The sequence below is a fragment of the Mustela lutreola genome, chromosome 1 (genome assembly GCF_030435805.1).
Source record: "Mustela lutreola isolate mMusLut2 chromosome 1, mMusLut2.pri, whole genome shotgun sequence".
Classification (NCBI taxonomy): Eukaryota; Metazoa; Chordata; class Mammalia; order Carnivora; family Mustelidae; genus Mustela; species Mustela lutreola.
Genome location: NC_081290.1, coordinates 261510397 through 261529713, shown reverse-complemented (window position 1 = coordinate 261529713; position 19317 = coordinate 261510397). Strand labels below are relative to the sequence as shown.

General features: G+C 39.4%; 1 protein-coding gene across 2 annotated transcripts in view; it reads right to left on the bottom strand.

Annotated features, from left to right (window-relative positions):
* The window catches only part of CAPRIN1 (cell cycle associated protein 1), a 38230-nt gene extending 19402 nt beyond the window's left edge, over positions 1-18828 (bottom strand). Inside the window, exons 1-6 of one of the 2 annotated variants that reach the window (XM_059139473.1) lie at positions 18592-18828; positions 17794-18003; positions 4294-4356; positions 4096-4182; positions 479-717; positions 305-387 (exon numbers count right to left, since the gene is read on the bottom strand). In XM_059139473.1, the coding sequence (XP_058995456.1) occupies positions 305-387; positions 479-717; positions 4096-4182; positions 4294-4356; positions 17794-18003 (682 nt within the window). In that variant the 5' untranslated portion in view covers positions 18592-18828. Of the gene's footprint in view, positions 1-304; positions 388-478; positions 718-4095; positions 4183-4293; positions 4357-16750; positions 16770-17793; positions 18004-18591 lie in introns of those variants that run through there. The other variant, XM_059139482.1, reaches the window with a different exon arrangement.
* Between the last annotated feature and the right edge of the window lie 489 nt (positions 18829-19317).

Sequence of the window (19317 nt, the reverse complement as noted above, 5' to 3'; positions counted from 1 at the left end):
AAATAAACCTAAAATTCCTAATTTACTGAGGTAGTGAAAGTGGTTTTTTTTCTAAAGATTTTATTTATTTGACAGAGATCACAAGGAGGCAGAGAGGCAGGGGGTGGGGGGGACAGAGGGAAGCAGGCTCCCTGCTGAGCAGAGATGCGAGACTCGATCCCAGGACCCTGAGATCATGACCTGAGCCGAAGGCAGCGGCTTAACCCACTGAGCTACCCAGGCACCCAATTAACAATACTTTTAAACAGAAAACTAATTTTTAAAGATTCTTAGTTAAAAAATAAAAAATTATGGTAATACTCACAGGTTGTTCCACATACAGATTTTTCCTTTCCTTCCAGCAAGTCCCATAGGTGAATGGAAGCATGTTCATACTGCTCATTCAACCTTTTAATAATAATAGTAATTTAAAAATTAATTAATTACATTTTAGTTGTCAAGTCAACATTTAGAAGTTTCTACTATCAAATAACTATACCTTAAGCTCATGTCCCGTTCAGGGTCTGCTAATTTGTAGAATTCATCCAATAATGACAATTCCTCTTCAGACAATATTGGCACTCCATTCAAACCTTGCTTCAGGTCAGTTCTCACCTCATCATCTCCCAATTTGTCCAAAACATACTGGAGCTCAAGTACAGTTTTTAAACGTTTTTGTTCTGCTTCTTCTCTCATAAGCTGCTCCCGACGCGCCGTCTTCTTTATTGTTTTCTGAATCTGCATTAAAAGTGTAAGCATAAGACACTGAAATTAATTTCACAAAATTCCTAATACAGTTCAACCAATTTCAGGTCCAATAAAAATAAGACCTACTCATTGAGTATGTGACCCTGACATATAAAATGATGATTCCCAAATTACAAGTAAGAATTTAATATTTAATACATCTGTTTTAAACAGTTGTTAGAAATTTAGAACACATCCTCCCCTCCATATAAACTATTATATTAATGAAATGTTACCAGTAAAGGATGTATTTGGGATTGGCTTCAAAATAACCTAGCTGATAGCGAGCAAGGGAGTAAGTAGTTGTGGGTATGTATGAAATTGGACTGCCATGAGATGAAAACCATAGAAGCTGAGTGTGGATATTATATCCCTTTCTTTAGTTTTGCCATTTTTCATAATAAAAAGCATAAAAACTAAAATTTCTAATTAAGCCCTGAGTCAATTAAAAAAGAAACCCAAACACAGCAACAATAAAAAATCTTATCTATATCCATCTCTTCTCTGGAAAAATGGTTCAAATTTTTTCATTTTAAATACCTACTATCGACTCACAGGGATGACTGGGTTGTGGGATGCCACAACCCACCACTGCCTTCCTCATCCCCAACTATCCACATTAGTATTGTATTATTCCAACATATTGAAAATTGTGACTATGGGGCGCCTGGGTGGCTCAGTGGGTTAAGTTTCTGCCTTCGGCTCAGGTTATAATCTCAGGGTCCTGGGATCGAGCCCTGCATCGGGGTCCCTGCTTAGCAGAGAGACTGCTTCCCCCTCTCTCTCTGCCTGCCTCTCTGCCTACTTGTGATCTCTCTCTGTCAAATAAATAGAATCTTAAAAAACAAATAAAATATTTTTTTTTTAAATAGTGACTGTGGAGTACCTGACTGGCTCAGTTAGTAAAGCATGCAACTCTTGATCTCAAATGTCATGAGTTCAAGACCCATGTTGGATGTGGAACTTACTTAAAAACAATAAAAAATTAACAAAAGAAAAAGAAACTTGTTTTTATGAATAAGAGTATGCTGGCAGACAAAAAGAGGGTGGCAGAAGAACAGAGATATATACTAAGTACACATATTTTTTCCCCACTATTCTTTTTCTTCTGCTATTCTTTTATTTTCCTGGGAAGGTAAAGGGAGACCCAGTAGGTCTTTTTTCTCATGCATAGTGCCAGCCTGGGGTCAAAAGTCAGACTTTTAAAAAAAGGTCACTCTTTTCAAGAGTCCTAAAAGTGTTTTACTTACCACCTTTCCCCCTTTCTCAAGCCTCGCTAGGATAAACTGAGACAGAGAAAACCAGATAAAAGCATATGAAATGTATAATAAAGGGAGAAATGGGAAAGAGAGAACTAGGAGAACAATGTAGTCTACAATAAGACAAATTTAGGATGGCAGCAGAGAGGGTAGCAGATTAAATGATATTTAGCAGTAAGTAACATGTGAACATACAGATGAAATCTAAGGGCAGTACAGAAAGCTTTCAAGGAGAAAGTGACATCTATTCCTAAGATAGATAAGCCTTCCATCTTACTGGGGAGCAGAGGCTGGGTATGTGCAATTTTGTGCAATTCTGTGTGTGTACAATTTTAGGACAGAGAGGTAGCCAGTAGCCAGGGGCCAAAAAATACAGGAGGGGGGGCAGGAATGTGAAATAAGTCAAGAAAGCAAAAGAAATAAGATAAAGAATGCCACTTTGGATAAAGTGAGTTCAAGTAAAGAATATGAAAAACTCAAAAAGGTAGGCTGGAGCAACTTTAAAGAATTCTTTTCTTTTCTTTTTTTTTTTTAATTTGAGAGAGCAAGTGAGTGAGAGAGCATGAGCAGGGGGGAGAGGGAGAAGCCAGGAACTGGACTTGGGATTCGATCCCAGGACTCTGGGATCATGACCCAAGCCAAAGCTTAACCAACAGAGCCATACAGGTGCCCCAAGAACTCTTGAATGCAAAACAAAAAAGGTGTTTAACTGTGGAAAGGTGCAATAAAGGATCAGAGTTCAATAAAGACTGCAAATGAATTTAAATGCCTGGTGAAAAAAGTTCCTGCAAACATCAGTATTATATCAAAAGCAAAGGAGAATGCAAGTATTTTCACTTATACAGTGTTAGTAGCCTGAGAAATTGTGATGACTGTATTATTAAACCGTATAGCAATCCTACTTCTACGATCCATATTTTTTAAAAGAAATCAGAAAAACAAATTGGCCAGGATTCATCAAGCCTAAGGGTCTGACCTAGGTGAAGTGGAACAATTCCCCATTTTGGTGTAAATTAAGCTTCCTTTATTCCATTTGGAGGGATATCATTTATATTTTCCACCTTTAATCAAATTTAATAAGTAATAATAATATTAAGTGCCTGAAATATATTAGCCGTAAGTCAAATGCTGTTCCAAGCACAACTCTGTGATGAGGTAGGGACCATTATTATTGCCACTTTACAGATTAGAAAACTGAAGTAGTGGGACAGCCTCTCCCTGCTTCTCTTCTGATACTACTGCTCCTATTTCTCTGGAAAACCCTGAATGTTATAGGGACAGACAAGTAACTAAAAGTTAACAGTAACTCAAAGTCCTACAACTACTAAGTAAAAGTGGCAGAATCAGGATTCAAAACAGTCTAGTTCCAGAATCAGAAATTTTTATCTCTGTAGTGCAATGTCTCTCCTCACATAACAAATTGTTTTGTTTATTCATTTTACAAAATCAGAGGCAACTTTGTATTTAATGTGTTAACCCCTCTCCAAATAAGCTAACACCAATTCAGGATAGGAATTTTCTGGTCTCAACTTCCAACAAATTATTTGACTTTGCTTGTATTTAATTTTTGTCCTGTTCCCAAAGACTTCTATCACATCCAAAGATGTTGGGAAAAACACCACGTTGGTGGATCACAAATTGATACAAGAGGAATGTATCCCAGTCTGCCACATTCCTTAAGATCCCTAATGGAGACAGTGATTACCAAATATAAAAACAAGACTCTATTTTCTGATAGTTAACAGGATTGTAAGATGGTCATTAGGCAAAAAGAAATATATGAAAAATAAAAGTGCACACATACAAGGAATATACAGAAAATAAATGCATGTGTGTATATAAGTAAGCTAATTTTTTTTAACAATGAAATCTTTAGGGTAACTACTATATTAAGTTTGTCATATCTGAAACCTTGGTTCTCAGGCATCTTTCAGGTATTACATTAAACTTTACAGAACTGGAAAGCATCTTAGGTATAACTGAATACAATCCTCTCAACTTCCAGAGAGCTTATCAACAGTAATACAAGGACTAAAACCCAAAGAAACAAAAAAATGTTCTGCCTTACTTTTAATATTTCATAAACATATATATATAATCTTTTACTTACATCTTGACTTAATGCCATGAAACTCCTCTGTAATTCTTTTGCAAACTCCAAGTTATTTGTGACTTCCTGGTACTTAGATACGGCATCCTAAAATAACAAAGACAAAACCCAATTTTACTAAAACACAAAGAACCACAAATTAATTTTCTTACTAAAAATAGCAAACATACAATCCTTAATAAAATGTAGCATCTTTACCAGCTGATCTTGATTAAGCCTTTCCCCTTTGTTCATTCGTTCCTGGTAATCATCAAGCTTGCCCTATGTTAAAAGAAAAAAAAAAATTATGCCCCACATTAAAATACATACCAGCCTAACCATGCTGAAATACAAACCCATATCATCCTCTAAGTTTGTCTCAAAAATTGCCCTAAAGATGCTTTTTTAGTTAATTTCAGGGTGGGTTTGTTTTTTTAAGATTTCATTTATTTATTTGACAGAGAGAGAGAGATCACAACTAGGCAGAGAGGCAAGCAGAGAGAGGGGGAAACAGGCTTCCCGCTGAGCAGAGTCCAATACAGAGCTCGATCCCAGGACCCTAAGATCATGACCTGAGCCGAAGGCAGAGGCTTAACCCACCGAGCTACCCAGGCACCCCTAGTTAATTTCAGTTTAAGTTAGTGCATAAAGTAAGTTATTTAATAAACAGTAAGCTAAAAAAATGAATGTAGGTACTCCAGCCTGCTGAATGATACCAAATTTTGTACTATAAGCCAATGACATGACACAGCAATGCTTATTCTTTAGGTTTCTCAAAAAAAGATATGCATCAGATGGCCTGCATAAATGGTTCCTACCCACATGAGTGAGGGATACAATTTGGTTACAATCCTACTTATACAGGAGCATACAGACATAGACATTTTATAGTGTTGAATTCTTGTCCCTCGAAAAGAATTCATGTGACTTAAAAAAAAAAAAAAAGAAAAAAATCCTGTGACTAAGTCATAGAAAAAGAGTGTATTTTTCCTGATTAGACCCAAGTACTTACTATCTTTGATGTGCTTCATCCATTCCTTTTGAGTAACATGATACTTCAGTTATTCCATCCCTCTTAGATAGTGTGCCAGTCAAAGACTTTGTTTTATTTTCTCACAAACGGAATTAAATGTGAGAAAGTAGGAACAGAAAATTAACCTCTGGTTTAAGTCATCTTTAGTTTCACTAAAATGAAAACTGTGGCAGTTTCCCAGAATACTACTATTTGATAAGACCCCAAAGAAAAGATATACAGGTAATGCAAAAGTCAAGAATTAAGTTATTGTTTTAAAGGTCAGGAGAGGGAGTAAACAGAAACCTAAATTAAGGGGAAGAAATTTTTTAAGGGGGGGAGGGGCAGACGAAGAGAGAGGGAAAATCTTAAGCAGACTCCCCACCCAGCGCTACACCTGACATTGGGGCTCAATCTCACAACCCTGAGATTATTACTTGAGCTGAAATCAAGAGTTGGACACTTAACTAAGAACCCAGAGACCCCAAGGAGGAAAAATATTTTTAATTAATATAATCACAATAAATTATGAACATACATTATTCCTTACCCTTAGCAAAAATAAGACTAAGCATGAAACAAAATACAAAATCCAATAAAATGCATTCAAGGTCAAATAAATTTAAAAACAATACTAATTAGTTTTAGGTCAAATGATCCATTTTCCTTATACCAGAAACAGTCAACTTGCATAACCATTCCACCCTAAATTAAAAAGCCTAACAGGATGCCTGGATGGCTCACAATTGGTTAAGCGTCTGCCACTGGCTCAGGTCATGAGACCAGGGTCCTGGTATCACGCCCTGCCCCTCTCCTGCTTATTCTCACTCTCTTTCAAATAAATAAATAAAACCTCCAAAAAAAAAAAAAGCGTAACAATTCCTTAGTTATCTTGGAGGTAAATAAAACCAAGATAAACATTAAAACATTAAAGGCTGTTGAAAGTATCCAATTGTATTCTCAGTTGGATTATTTCACAAAATAACCTTCAGCTGGAAAAGTATAAAATTTGTCTAAGGTTGACTGCTGAAAAATGACAGCAGGCCTAATTCCAGGTACAAAAGATATGCTCAACTGCCTTTGAACACTCTTTGAGGATGAATAAAGACAGTTCACTTCTTTTTTAAAAGAGTACGCTACTTTTCTTTTAAAATAAATAACAAACCATACCAGATTTGCTTTTAATGGTGAGGACTTAGGGTATAATAATATTTTATTATAGTAAGGATTCCTGTTTAGAAATATGTAGATAATAGAAGATATAAGAATGGAAAGAGAGCCCGCAATGTAATGCTACTACAGTAAAAATTCTGAATTAACTATTAGGCAAGAGAAAAACTGCTATTAATTTATACCTGGCATTTATTATCTTCCCTTTTTATACATTTTTCAAAGAAGCTGCTGCTAAATCTAAAGTAATAGAGTTGAGTATACTATATACCCCTCATAGGGTACAGTTTTACGTACCTGGCTTAGCTTTATCATTTAATGTCTTAAGAACTTAAAACATATATGCCAATTAAAATGGATGTCAAATCAAATCCTAAAACATGTACATATATAAATATATATGACAAGTTTTTTTTTTTTTATTGTTAAGAATGGTACCTGAGTGGTAGAATTATAGGTGGAACTTGTTTCCTTTTGCTTTGTTTTGTGTACTTAAATAATTTGCGACGAACAGTTTTTATAATAAAAAATTGAAATTTCATACTATAGAAGATAGTAAGAATGACAGATTTCAGGACACTGCCAGGACTTTAACTATAATAATCCTTGAATAGAAATCTATACCGTCCTATACCAGAACAAGATATCCTAAAGCAGAAAACCCCCGATTTTCTACACAACAACAAATTTAGTATTCATCCATCCCAAATTTCTATGACAGATTACATTTTCCAAAGACAGCTACATTTGCAGTTCTACATACTCTTCTACCATGTGACCTTGACACTGCCCCATGAAGAACTAGTCCAATTCCCCTGCAACTGTATTCAGTGGGCTTCCACCAACAGACCACATGGAAGCAATCCTGTAAACTTCCAAGGCTATTATCATAAAAGCAATGTATCTCTGTTCTGTTTGCTAGTCACTAAAAACACTCATGTCTGGAGCCCCAAGATATCCTGTAAGAAGTCCAATAACCCTGAGGTTGCCAAGCTATGAGGAAGGCAAGCCAATGAAGAGGCCTTATATAAGATTAGCAATACTAGTATTAGAATCATTCTAACCCAGGGATCAGACATGTGAGTGAACAAGCCTTAGTCTTCCCGCCTGGGGCCCCAGGAATCACAGAGCAGAGATACCAACTCCACTGTGTGGCTGTCTGAATCCCTGACAGGCAGAGTCTCTGTGCATCAGAAAATGGAGTAAGTTTTGGAGTAATATATCACATAGGAATAACTGGAAAAATGGTGAAAGGGAACTCAAAAGAAAGGGAAAGCAGCTGTTAACGTGAAACTCAGCTTCACAGTACTTAACTTCATTGAATACCATCACCAAAACTATGCAAAGACTCCGCAGCCAAAACAAAGATTTTTTCATTAAAAATCATACATCTATTTCTTCTGCTTTTTATACTGCTATAACAGGTTTCAAATATTTCAATCTATAATAATTTAAGAGCCATGATTTTCAAAGTGAGGGCTGCCACTGACACCACAAGAAATGACAGTTTACTGTGACAGAAGAAACATGTTAAAAAATCATGATATAAGTGAACAATCTCAAGGCTCTTTAACAGGGGATTTTCAAAAGCTGACCACACCTTATACCTGGTGAGTTGAATTAAGGCAGCTTTAGTGATGCAATAAAAAAATGTCATTAATTACATGAATGGAAACTATGGGTCTTATCTAAAACATTTTTCTAACCATAATAAAACAAAAGTTTCATTAAAGCTTCACATTCCTCTACAGCCATTAACACTTGCTATACTACTTTTATAAATACCCTATCCCCTTATCCTGGCCCAATCTTCAAAAAAGCAAGATTCTAAGTCTGGTCAAAGTTCCTAATAAATAGCCCTCATTTGAGGAAACTCAAACTTACTAATAAGCCTGCAGGGAAAATTAAAAAACTGTTCTATATTAAAGGACTAGTTTTTGTTTTTATCAGTATAATATAGGATCTCCTGACTGCTTGGGTTTTATCATCATGGAATTTGAACTAAGGGGGAGCTCTGTTGCCCATTACATATAACTAGACCTGTACATAGCAGAGACCCTGTGTTGATCTACAAGCCAAAGTGTGGTCTCCAAACCAGCAATACATCAGCACCCATTAGGAACTTGTTATAAATGTAAATTCTCAAGGTGCCTGGATGGCCTGGCTCAGTTGGTGGAGATGCGACTCTGGATCTTAGGGTTGTGAGTTCAAACCCCATTGGGTATAGAGATCACTTTAAAAAAAAATAAATCTTAAAAAGAAAAAGAAAAATGTAAGTTCTCAGACACCACCCCAGATGCATCTGGGGATGGGACCCCACAATCTGTTTTATCAAGCCCTCTGGATGATTCTAACGTGTGCTTAAGTTTGAGAAACAGTCACCTCAATCAAATACATTGTAATTCCCTTGTAATAATCTAGTAGAAGACAGAAATAAATTATTTTGAATCAAACACCTAATACAAATTGTGACCATAAAAATCATTATATGGCAGCCTCAATTTGGTTACTTAAAGGTTTAGCTTTAAACAAATTCAGAAAATTTGTTGAATGGTGGTTTTCTAAACCAGTTTATGAATCTGTTTAACCTAGCCATTTACATAAGACCCATTTATGATCTGAACACTGAAGAGTTACCATCTTCCATTCACGCTACTTTTATTAAACCATGCACTGTCCAGAAGTTCAGAGTGCTTTATAATTAAACTTACTGATGAGTGCCAAATTTCACACTAGCAACAGAAAGCCTCTTAGGACAATCAATTGGTCTAATTTTCTGCCTTTCAAAATGAGGGTGGCTTGCAATCCCAGTTCACTCCTAAACAGCTTTCAGAGATTAAAAAAAAAAAAAAAAAGACATGGTATCTGCTCTAGTCCCAAGAGCAGATAACTCAAAGACGAATGGCACTATCATAACTGGCTTCGTTCCTACTGTCACATCCCATTCAAATGGCTTAAAGTCCAAGTAGAAAAAACTCTTCATTTGGGGTTAAATTTGCAGTATGAACTGTATCAATAAGCAAATAACTTGCTTTTCACAATGACTGATCCAACATTAACTCCAATGAATGTAAAGGGGCAAGTACAGGAGCAAAGGGCTCCAGACAGCTCCAAATACAGCTTTTTTCTTCCCTAAGCTAGAACATGGCTACCTAACACCTAGAACTAACAAACTGGTCAATTACTCATAGCATCCACATAAAATGAATATTAAGTATTTTTTCTGGAAAATAGAGCTGTTTTCCTAGCATAAAAAGATATCTTCATCAGAAGTCTATCACAATACTGGTAGCAAAAACCTGACCTCTTAAATTCTATCTTGAAATATCTATCTTGAAATTCAATTTAGGGTTCCTTTTCAAACTACTGAACATTCTGAGAATATTAACCATTCATTTATAGCACCACATATGAGCAAGATAAAAATACAGCCATTTCACAGATTATCCAGTCTTTAAAGGGGAGCCATAGGATAGAGATGTGACTATACCCCATAAATGTCAAAAGGCAGTATGTAGGGGCACCTGGGTGGCTTGTTGAGTTGAGTGCCTACTTTCAGCTCAGGTCATGATCCCAGGGTCCTAGGATCAAGCCCCACATCAGGCTCCCTGCTGGGTATGGAGTCTGCCTCTCCTTCTCCCTCTGCCACCTCAGCTGCTTATTTGTGTATACTCAAAAAAAAAAAAAAAAAAAAAAAGAAAGAAAGAAAGAAAGAGAAAAGGGAAAAAAAGGACAACATGGTCCTAAAGAAATAATTACTCCAAGAAGTGCTGCCCAGTCCCACCCCATCTCCAGTTTGTTGCTTTTAATAGTTGACAGTATTCACTATGTGACAGACATTCAAATTTAAAGTATCAGGCAGCTAACCCTATCAGCAAGGGCTATAACCAACCATATTTCACATAACTAGAACCTGAAAGACAGGGCAGTTAATAACTTGCCTAAGGTCATCCATCTCAGAAAAATCATCTGAGCCTCATTATGTTCCTCCTTTATGTCACTCTGGATTCTAGCCATTGCTACATCTCATTTTTGCCCTGCTGTTTTCCTCCCTTCCTTTCTCCAGAGTTCTATTATACTATTGAATCACAATACAACTAGATCTTCTGTTCTTCCCTAAGATTTTTTTCATGACCACTAAAGTTACTTTACTGAAATGGTTTTTTAAAAATTTCAGGACAGTGCTATGTGGGTGCCAGAAGATAAATATCCAAAATAGCTATCCTGAACTTTCCTTCCTTCCTCTTCTATCCAACAAATTCTATAAATGAAGTAAACATTTTAAAATTACATAATTAGAAAGAAATAGAAAAGAGAGACTTCAAAAAAACAAATATTCTTTAACTAGACAATTATAAATAGTCACACAAGAAAGATTAGGAGGGGACAACATCTGAAAACAAACTAGCTTGGCTATCCAGGAAACTATGTAACCTCTGTTCTCAAAGCAATCTCCAAACTTAAACAGAAAAGTTGAAAACGAAGCCTAAAATAACAAAAATAGTAAGAGCACCTACCTATAAATTATTTTGTCTCCAGGCCAAATAAATCCCTTCTACAGTATTGAAAACCTACAGAAAGACAAATGCAAAACCAAAAGACAAGGATTTCTTTTCTTCTCACTTTCTAGAATCATCAGTGGCATTTCTATATCCTATTTCAAGCTTCCAATCCCTACATTCCCTGTTCTTCACCTAGAAATATCAATTCTGACTTTGCCCACATAATGGTGGGCAGCTGATTGCCTCCTGCTCACCCTCCACCAATTCAACCAAAAATTAGTTACTAGTAAAATTCACAGGAAACAGAAAGATTAAGGAACAAGTTTCCAACTGTAAAAAGAAGGGTAGAGAGAACATATACTACAATCCATAGGTGATCCGTAACAGCTCTTCAAATTCTGGAAGTCTTCTCATGTAGCAGAAGTCTGAGCTGTTCCAGAAATATGGTAAGGGTGGATTGAGAGGTGACTCTAACATCAAGACCCTAAAGAGTTGTCCAAAAATGAAACAGACTGAGAAATGAGCATTTTACCAGGCCCTACAAGACTGATTAAGGCCGAAACTGAGTATTTATCAAGAATTCAGGATTTCTTCAACAATAAGAATAAGAGAATGCTAAACTAGATGTTATCTAAGATCCCACTGTAAGACAGTTTTTCAAGCAAATAAGTAACCAGGAGTTTAATTTGGTAAGACTTTCAGTCCCACTGAAAAGGAAAAAAAAAGGTAAAAAGTAGTCCTATAAAAATCCTTATTCCTTGTCCATGGCTGTAATTATGCAGTTAAGTCTGAATGAATGGAAGCAGCTGATCCTAGTATAATGTTGAAGAGTTCCAGCATCACCTACTTTGAATTATAGTCTTAAGAAGTCTAAAGCTTGTGCATACGAAAAACAAATGATTATTGATAATTTTAGTATCTTTTGAATTATTAGTTGTTTTAACCAAACTACTCATTAGGATGAGTCAATACAACTGAATGATTTTATACACACTGCTGAGTTATATAAAAAAATGGGAACTGTAATTCATTTAAAATGGAGACCAAAAGGGTTTTTTTCAATGATTTAAAAGTGTATTTCACTTACTTCTATGTCTAGATAACAATATTAAGGGAAATGCAATGAAATTTCTAATAATTTACAATAGTTCAAATACCAAGATCCATCTATGTCCTCGTTCCTAAGACTATTTACAAATCATGCTTATGGTACCAAGATTTTAAAATGTGCTGTATCTATGCTACTGACTTAAAAAATGAATCAAAAAAGAAAATTCTTCAGGAAAAAATCTGTTTCAGTAAAACACTGCAGTAAATAGCTCTGTACAAAAAACTTTCCTCCTTCATGGATTAATCTATCTGAACAGGATTTTGTTGATGAAGCTACAAATATTTCTATATAATGAGTTAGTCAAACTAACAAGTATTTATTTAGCATTTCCCATGCATAAGTCACACTGTAGTATCAATCATAGTCTCTGCCCCAGAGGAGCTTAACCACCTATTTAGGAAAACACAAAAGGTAAGAACATAAGACAGTACTAAAATGTCAAAGAAGTATACAGATACAGACAGTACAGGACATTAAAGGAAACAGACTTTAGCTGAACATGGCCAAGAAGCATACCTTTCCTTTTCCTAAGGAAATATGAATTCTGAACTCTGCCCTACAGTCTCTTTCATATATGTTTTTACCCTCATACTCTAGCCAACAAAAGCACCAGTGTAACTAGTGCGAGAAATAAAGAACAGAAGCCAAGCAATTTACAATTCCAACTTTGGCTGTCTCTTCTGCTACTCCTCTCATCCTTCTCTAATGCTACCTACAATTCATTGACCCCAGAAAAAGGGACCTATTACTAAGATACCCAGAATCTTGAAATACAAGAATTAAGATGGAAAGGATGACTTTCCTTCCTCCAACTTCCTTCCACTGGTAATGCTTTTCCCAAATTATCTGGTCTACAATCATATCAAGCCTGAGTCCGGAGGGGCAAATGTGGGTTCAGGGCTTAACTATGCATAGTCACTTCAGAATTTAGACTTTAAAAATTCATTCCATTACAACAAAACAGATGTCCCAATAATACCTGATATATTGGGACTTTACCTATACTATTATTCTCAAGACCCCATTTATCTGAACAGCCTACAAACACAAATTTAACAAGGTATTAATAAAGGTTAAACAACGAAGATATAAAAAAGCTTTGTCCTTTTGCTTTCACAGCTTTGTAAAACAGAGGAACTCTAATTAAAAAATTTAATGTAAAAAGCCTCACTTGGTTCTAAAGGATCAGTTTAAATATGAAAAATTACTTATGTTGCAGAGCATTACAAATTCTAATTACCCTCATAATTCAAGAGACCTTGGAATTCACTCATTCTAAACTGGATCATTTTACCTGAGCACCTCAATTTACTTTCTGTAAAATGAATTCCACCAAATCCTAAAATTACTTTAAGGTGTTATATCTTAGATTCTATCAACAATATAGTAATAAAATTAACACCATGTTGTTATAATTTTAATATCTGAAAGTAACCTTTAAAGATGAAACAGTACTAATCTTCCTAAATATAAACTAAATATTAAATACATAAAATGACAAATTGTATGTTTAATCTCTAAGTCACACAAAATGTATTTGGACAGAAATATCTGCCACATGGGAATCATCTAGAGTAAAATAACATGCTCAGGTTAAACCAATTCATCCTCATTACAATACTTGGAATTCTACTCATGCAAGAAAAAGATACCCGTATTATCACATGAAGAAATTGTCTTTTCTTTTTTAAATTCAAATTTTAAATACTTTTCTCTCTCTCCCTCTCTCTCTCTCTCTCTCACACACACACACAACACACCCAGTAAGGCAGAGAGAAGCAAATAAAGGATTACAAATGCTTTTTTTTCCCCTGTTAACAAGGTGAATGCAAAACAAAGTAATCTTGCTCTCTGCATTGCAGAGAAATACTTCATGCAACCAATGCGAGAAGCGAATACATCAGAGATTTTTAACTCTGTCAAGAAAAACTTTAGATGTTAGCCCCAAGAAAGATATTACTTACAAAATAGTTAAGAATGTTTTTATTTCAAAATACTTAACAGAAATTCTGTACAACAGCTGCACTGAATATTCTAAGTAGCGACACACTGCAGTGCTCTGCAAAGAAATGTTTTCTCTAACAATGACAGCATCCTTTTTCAGTATATTTACTGAAAAGATATAAAGAGCAAAAGGACTTTAGGGAGTAGTATGTAAAACAGTTAAGCACACTTTGGCTATCACTTATGGTCACATATTGGTTACAAAGTTGTCAAGCTGTCTTGCAATAAAACACTTGGTTAATCTCTCACCTACCAAAATCACTAGTGTCTAAACCTTTTATATTTCCAAAAAGCATAAAATTTTAAAATGTCATCTATTGAAACATCCTTTACTCTACATTAAACTGATTGCATCTTACCATATAAATGAGCTCTCTCTTCAATTAAAATTAAGGCTTGGTTTCAAAGTACCATCTTGCATAGCCTAGAACCCAATTCTATACCAACAAACTGACCAGGCAATCAGTCAATTGATTATTACTTATAAAAGTTCAAAGATCTGTAAATGAAGTTTTGCACTTCATTCTTTTGATTACAGCTACATTTCTTCTCTTTGCTAAATACACACATAGTATCTATAAGCCCAAATTTCAAAAACTACCAGGCCATTTAGTTGCATTACACAGAAGGATCATATTTCATTAAAGTTAAGCACGCATTTTCACTAAACAGATGCTTAGCTTTCCTCTCTTGGCTCAACTTATTAGAAAACTAATGAATAACTCTATATTTTATATGAAATGCAATATTATTGCAATTCTCCAACTCTTTTTTTTTTTTTTAAGATTTATTTATTTATTTGACAGAGAGAGATCACAAGTAGACAGAGAGGCAGGCAGAGAGAGAGAAAGAGAGAGAGAAGCAGGCTCCCTGCTGAGCAGAGAGCCCGATGCGGGACTTGATCCCAGGACCCCGAGATCATGACCTGAGATCATGACCTGAGCCGAAAGCAGCGGCTTAACCCACTGAGCCACCCAGGCGCCCGCAATTCTCCAACTCTTAAAGTAACACTACATATCTGGTATTTATTTTGGTCAGGATACTGGATTTTAGAATCCATTAAAAAAAGAGATTCTATCCAGAAGACTTATGAATAAGTCAAGTCTGAAATACAGCTCAAATATAAGTTGCTATGTGGACTGACATAAAAGGAAATCCAGGTATAAATATCATCTTACTTTACTGCACAAGGATTTCCACAAAGGTTCAAAACTGATTTGTAAAGTAAATCCTATTTTAGGTGTTTTAGAAATGCTCACTCACTACCGAAAAATCACGGTTAAATCCTTTCATACAGTAAATCCTCTAGATATAGAATACAATTTAAATTAGAAACTGAATGTTTAGAGAAAAATCCAAATGCCGTGAGTTTCTGAAAAAGTAAAACTTAATTTCAATAGTAACTAAGTCACAACAACTGCCAAGACTTACTATTTAACAAGTAGGTAGCTCATTCTGTGAGTTATTAAAAAAACCTCACATAACTGTAATTTGATCCAAAACACTGAGAAGATGGGGGGGAGGGGGACATGAAATACTTTTTGTTACTTTGTGTAGTCCTCCCCCCTCCCCTCCACCCCACCCCAATACAAGAAATTTTTCAGTACTTACTAGCCTAGTCTATTATCTCTGTAATAATAGTTACAGAGGGGGGCTGGAGGGCGGGTGTTAGGCAATATATATAATATAATATAATATAATATATAATATAATATAAATCCACACACATGAGTGACCTGTCACTGCCAGGTCTTCATAGAGCTTATAAACTGAACTCCCATTCGTATCTGGAACACTAGACTCAGTCAGCTCACAAATAAACTGGCTGTAATTCCAGTGCCTGCCTTTAACTAAGAACTTTGAAAAATTATTTTTGAGTCATTAAAAAATATATATCTATATTCAAATGTCTATATTTACAGTATTACATCATTACTATTTACCTTTTGATTCTTATCCTAAAAGAAAACAGGCATTTCCTAAGAATTTTGGAAATTAAGCCACTCAGGTATCAACCAAATTGACAGGATTGCTTATTGCAGTAAGATGTTTTAAAAAGATACCTAAGTCTCAAGTTCAAATAGAGTAGCAAAAACTAAATCAGAGGGCACACTCAGAAGATACTAGCCTTGGGCAGGCTAATTCCATTACATATTTAAATGTAGCTACTTTACAAGTAAAATACTTTTTGTTTTATTGCTACTGATAAATCTATTATCTTTCATTTATAATAAACCACACTTGCTTATCAAAATATCACCAATAAGGTGGGCATTTACAAGCAGTGCATCTCTTGATTTCTATTTCTAATAAAATCGAAGAAATTCAAGTAAAATTCCCAGTAAGAAAAATGAGACAGATTAGCATAGAATCTAAAAATGTTTTAAAACTCCCAAGAAATAGAAAATAAATCCTAAAACAAGCAATTAAAATAATTATGGCCTACACCATTTTCTTCAAGTTATTTGTTATGGCCCAAATTTTAGCTAAGTAAGTCTCAGCATCTTAAGTAACACTGTTAGGTAGGTGGCTAAATAAACATTTTTAAATGACTTCGTCAAAATTCAAAATGTTATAATAAATATGTTTTACTAAAAGCAAACAAGCGGAAGTCATCTAAGCAAAGTTCTTATTTTTAAGGTAAAAGGCAAAAAGTTTGCAGAACAGTCACAGATGTAATTACCCTATTTTTTGTTCTACTGATTTGCTTCTTCCTTTCCACCTCCAGTCTTACTGAAGGTTGAATTATTCACTCTACCGAGACCCTTTCCCTATATACATACACACCCACCCCCCCCCACACACACACACACACGTGTCGCTCTCAACAGAGTTGGTACACTGTCCTGCACTGAGAGCATAAAACAAAAGACCTACTTGAAGATCAACCTCACGGTGTGACCTAGAATGCCAACTTGAATCCAAAAAATTGTGGGTGTGGCTCAACTGCTTTTTGGAGTGGGGGGCGACGAAGGCCAGCCGGGGCGGCTGCCTGGTCTCTGCCCTCCCCCTCTGCTTTCGCTTTGTGCTCACAATGCAGCTCCTGTAAAGCGCTTCCCTCTCCTCGCAGCCGCCGCCATGTTAGACGCTCTCTCCATGTGCCCAGAGACCGGGCGATCCCCTCGGTCTAACCCGGACCCACGCCCCCCAACGAATCTCAATCGTGGCAGTCTCCCTCCCATCCCTCTTTACAGTCCCGGTGGGGCAAAGAGCCGCTGCAGAAAATCTTCCCGGGGTCAAGTTGAGCGTGAGGCTCAGGGGACACCTAGACAATTGAAACAAAGAAGGAAACGTGGGGGCGCCCAACAGACGGGGGCGGGGGGGGGTGGGCAGCAAATCCAAGCCCCACTCCAAAGGGGCCTGACAGAGAACCAATTCTAGATGAAGGTCCTAAACACACTCCCCCCTCCCGAGAGGAGACACTGAACAGGCCTCGAGTATACGGTAACGGAGCAGACCAGCCCCATGGCGACACAACGTAGGCCGCCCCAACTCCACGAGGCGGTCGGTTGAGCCCTCAGTCCCCTCACCGGGACCCCTTCATTTCTCCCCGCTGGCCCTCTGTCAAAGAAATCGGGCCTCGGTGAGAGAGAGAGGCATCACTCAGTTCAGCCTGGCGACAGGACAGTCCCCCGCCCTCACGCATCCCACTCCCAAAGGCCAAAACGCCTGGCCCACCGCCGGAGGAGAGTAATAAAGCGGCCCGGGCGGCGGGGGCGGGGGGGAGCGCCGCGTCCGGGTCAGGTGACAAGCACCTCCCCTAGGAGCCCGTTTTCTGGGCTCCAAGCTCCGTTGACTGAGCAGGCCGGGCGTGGGGGGTGGGGGTGAGTGGAGGGGCTGTGCCAGGGACGGGCAGAGGGCAGGCCCCGGCAGTCAGGGTCGGAGCATCCAACCCTCCCATCCCCGCCAACTCCTGGCACCTTTTTCTTCTCCAGGTTCCGAAGTTTCTTGTCGATCACCCCGAGGATCTGCTTCATGGCCTCGGTCTGGACAGCACCGGTGCCGGTTGCGGGGTGCTGGGAAGCCGGCGCAGCTGCCCCGGCCCCCGCCTCACTCCCGGAGGAACCCGACGGGGGTGGCGGTCCGGACGACTTGCTGCCGCTTCCGCTGTGGCTGGTGGCCGAGGGCATCTTTAGACCGTGAGAGGAGAGAAGAAAAAGCGGGAGGAAGGAGGACAAGAGCGGCGAGTCAGGCGGCGGACGGGGCGAGACGCGGGACAAAACGCGCAGCCGGCGGGAGCCTGCGCGAGCGGGTGGGGGTGGGGATGGGGCCGGCGCGCGCCGCGAAGGCAGGAAGAGACCGAGGACGCGCGCGCGACCCGCCAGCGGGGCGCCCGGCCCGGCCTCGCACCGCCCCCCGCCCCGCCCCTCCCCCGCGCGGGCCGCCGGCTCGGCCTACCCGCCCCGGGGAACCGAGGCTCGCGCCGGGGGCGGGGCCTCGCAGCGCCGGCCGCCAACGGCCAGTGCAACGGTCCCCGCTGGGGAGGGCCGGCACTCGTCACCTGGCGGAGAAGGGAGGGAGGAGAGGTCGGGGCTAGAAGGCGGAGAAGGGTGGAGAAGGGTGGAGAAGGGCACTGGTAATAACCGGGGTGGGGGGGTTGGGGGGAGGGGAGACTTGGGGAGCAAGCCCCTCGAGAAGGTCCAGCCGATCCGGAGGTAAAGGACACTCGGGGCAGCAGCCCTCTTCCCGGTCAGCGCCTCGGTCCGGGTGGCGCTCACCGTGCGCGCGCGGAGGCCGCTGGAGATCCCGAGTGGGCGGCTGAGGGGGCAAGGGTGGCTGTGCGTTCCGGGCAGTGTCGTGCGCTCCGTGGGCGCAGGCCGCTTCGCCCTATCCCCGCAGCACCGAGAGCCGCTGCTAGTGAGGCGGAGAGCCGAGAGCGGGAGGGACTTAGCCAGCCGGCCCTCTGGGGCGGAGGGGGCGGGAGAAGCTGCGGGAGGGGGCCTTCGCGGCCGCTCGGGCTGCCCAGCGCGAACGCCTGCGGGGAAGGGCCCACCGGGCCTCCTACCGCGCTGCTCTAGCTTATGTCGTTGGGGGGCGGCCGCTAAGCGTAGGTCTGGACGGCCCCGGCGGTGCTGCAGGAGCGGCGCCTTGAGTTTGGAGCGAAATCGAGGCTAGGGTCCTTCAGGCAAAGTCGCTTGACATCCAAACGGGGACAATAGGTGTCAAGCAGCTGGATCGGAGCTGGCGTCTGCCCTGTAAAGAGCCCTTGGCCGGGGGGGGGGGGGGGGGGGGGGGGTGAGGGGGAGGGGGTTGGTGGGGGGCAAAGGTTTCTGCAAGTAAGAGGTGCGTGGGGTGGGTGGTGCAATCCCAGTTTCTAGAATTCCTTCTGTGTGTAGAGCAAGCACACTCTCACATCCCAAAAGGTCTTTTGAAAAAAGACAGTTCGCTGCTTTCCCCACAAAACAATCACCGGGTAGGTAACCTAGGAGTCCTCTGTAGAACGC